At 36.5% G+C, this 3,324-nt stretch overlaps 1 protein-coding gene across 3 annotated transcripts in view; it reads right to left on the reverse strand.

The window, feature by feature from the left end:
* LOC106878218 (lysosomal acid glucosylceramidase) overlaps positions 1–3,324 on the reverse strand; it is a 73,396-nt gene that overhangs the window by 36,116 nt on the left and 33,956 nt on the right. For all 3 annotated transcript variants that reach the window (XM_014927369.2, XM_014927367.2, XM_052973233.1), the window contains one exon: positions 239–424. In XM_014927369.2, coding sequence (XP_014782855.1) covers positions 239–424 — 186 coding nt within the window. The remainder of the gene's footprint in view (positions 1–238; positions 425–3,324) is intronic.

Here is a 3,324-nt window from a genome sequence, read left to right on the forward strand (position 1 = left end):
ATATATATATATGAATAGCCAGTTAAGCATCACTCCCAGGTACATGCGCTAACATTTGTTTGCTTTTTATGTGGTGGATATTTGCAGCAAATATTATTTTCATGAAAAGTCAAATATGAAGAGTCAAAATAGAAATTTTACAGAATCTACTTTAGTGAATCCCAATTTTAAATTCAGGTCAGCTGAATTCAAATTTTATTAAATAAATAAAGTGATGAAGAACTTTTGAAATACTTACTATTTGATTTTTTAAAACTGCCTGTACAATTTGATAGACGAAAGTTTCTCTTATCTGTTACAATGGTTACATATCTACCAATGTCAAGTTTTTCAATATTTGGTACAGTATCACAGTAAGTAGAGTTGCAAACACATACAAAGGAGCCAAAATTGTAATTCCTTGGATAGCAAAGCTTTAATTCACCTGGAAATATTAAAAAAGATAATATATTTGTCAGTGCCAGAATATTGAGCAAAAGTATAGTAAAATAGCAGTCACAGTTGGTTAAGAATGGTTGCAAGAGAAAACTTCATGGTATGTGTGGGTGGGAGTGCAATTTGCTATGCTTGAGAAGACACATCAAGCTTAGTGAAATTGTAGTCATGGCCAGTGTTGGTGATGCATAAAAGGCATCCATGCCCGTAACATGTAATAGGCACCTGTACCACACCTTGAGATAAAAAGAACAGATCCTATACACTATAGATGTTTCCTGCAATCAAACCTGAACACAATGCAGCAATGGATTACTGACTGGGAACTCAAGCTGGTTGTGGACAAGTGCATCACCATGCATTTTAGGAAGAAAAACCCAGCTTTTACATATTCTCTCAACAACACTAATCTTAAAGAAGTCTTGTAGTGAATATCACCTGGCTATTATTGTCAACAGCAATCTGTGTTGGACAACCCACATCTGTAAGATTGTCAAGAAAGCTGAGGGTGTCTTAACATCACTCAGCAAGACCTTTGTTTCCAGCAATCTATTATAATCTATATATGACTATGGTATGTCCACACTTAAAGTTTGCATCACCTGTCTGGAAACCCTATCTTACTCAGCATATCATCTCCTGGAAACTGTTCAGAAATGTGCAACCAGATGAATACCTGCCATCAGGTATCTACCTTCCTTGTTTCTTCCCTGGGCATGGACACATTAAAGCTCAGACATCTGGCAACTGGCTTGGTAGACATCTACAAGATTATCCACCATCTTTCCAACAACAACCTTAGGTACCTTTTTGAATTCCATATGTCTTACACTTGTGGACATGCATACAAAATCAAAAAACAACACAGCACCCATGACTTTTGGAAATTTTTTTTCATACACAGTATTTGGCGTTAGGAAGGGCATCCAGCTGTAGAAACTCTGCTAAATCAGATTGGAGCCTGGTGTAGCCATCCGGTTTCACCAGTCCTCAGTCAAATCGTCCAACCCATGCTAGCATGGAAAGCGGACGTTAAACGATGATGATGATGAGTATTGCTGAAGCATGGAATAAATTACCTCTATCAGTTGTTAGCTGTCAAGACACTATATCCTTCAAAACTTCTATGCTTCCTAAAATTTACCAACAATACACCTGATGCCTCCCACCCCTGTTCCTCCTTTCTTTCTTTACTTTTTAAAGACTTTTTCACTGTTCACTTCCTGTGCATATTCTATGTACTGTTCATGATGTGGAGTGGTTGGCATTAGGAAGGCCATCCAGCCATAGAAACCATGATGATGTGTGTTAACGACAAAAAGTGGTACACAACACATTTGGCAGGAGTTACATATATTTCAAATAAATAAGTTTCACTCAGTTCCATATGACTTAACAGCATTGTGGGTACATACAAAGGACCCATCTCATTAAAAGCCAGAAATAGGGTCTTTTGATATCTGCTGAGATGGGTCCACCCTATGCACCCATGAATCTCTAAGTCACATGAAGCTGAGTAAAAGTGTTTTTAAAATATACTACATATGTGTATGTGTGTGTGTATATGTGTATGTCCAACAATGATTTAAGCGAGCCGAAACTTTAAACTCACTGTCAACGATATTCTTGTATAAGAATGATAAATTTGTATTCAACAAAGTATAGAGTAATCTATCAAGATTAATGTAAAATTGTTTGTGTGTGCGTGTATATACAAGGTGCAAGGGGCATTTGAGGACATTTTGTTTTTAGTTCATTACACCTTCAAATTATTTAATGTAGCATTTTTTTTTTCAGTAACCCTTTCAAGATATCATGCTAACTCAAGAAATGAAAAGACATGCAGTCATAGTTGCTATACATGCTAACCACAATGATTTAGAAATTAGCAAAATCATTTCTACACAAAGTTCAGTTGGAATTGGAGGCATGTGATGGTAATGTTTCATCTGTATCAAAGAGAAAAAAACATTCACAATGTTAAGACACTAAAAGGACACTGGAATTTATACAACATGTTCAATACATTATCAATGAAAACCCCAGAAGATCAATGAGGTCCATTGCTAAAGAACATTGGGTGTCAAAGTGGACTATCAGAACTGTGGTACATTGTAACATTTGATATAAGTTCTATGTAATGAGGAAAGGCCAATTCATGTTTGTAAAGGTGCAGGAAAACTGTCCTATCTGTTCAAAACGGTTATTTAACAAAGTGAAAAACCCTCAAGTTTTAGTTTTTCTCTGACGAACAAAACTTTGACCAGGATCAAAAGTCTAACAGAAGAAATGACAGGCAGTTATGTACAGATCTTTCTAAAGTACCTAGAGTGATGCACACAAAATTTCCAGCAACTGTGATGGTTTTAGGAGTAGCAAAGGTCATGTGATGCCTCCCCACTTTTTCCACTGGGTCTTAGAATTAATGCTACTGGATACATTGAGGTACTGGAAACTGTTATCAAGCCCTGGATTGATGAAGTATGCAATGGAAGGCCATACTTGTTTCAACAAGACTTAGCACCTTCTCACAAAACCCTAGTCACCCAAGAATGGTTGTCAGACAATCTTTACCATTATGTAACACCCAATATATATGGCCTCCAAACTTGCCAGATTTGAACCTCATGGACTACTACGTGTGGGGAGACTAATCGTCATCCTCAAAGTTTCAGTGAAAGCCGCCATTGTTCAGGTGATGTCCATAATGAATAAGGACCATATAGTGTCAGCATGCCAGCAGTTTCGATCCTGCACTGAAGCAGTCATCAAAGCTAAAGATGGTTCCATAGAATAATTTGCTTAAAAAATCATTATCAAGATTAATTGCCCAAATGTTTATTCAAATATATATTTATTTATGCTGAAATATAGTTGTTTTACTGTATA

Source organism: Octopus bimaculoides, chromosome 15 (assembly GCF_001194135.2).
Source record: "Octopus bimaculoides isolate UCB-OBI-ISO-001 chromosome 15, ASM119413v2, whole genome shotgun sequence".
NCBI classification, from domain to species: domain Eukaryota; kingdom Metazoa; phylum Mollusca; class Cephalopoda; order Octopoda; family Octopodidae; genus Octopus; species Octopus bimaculoides.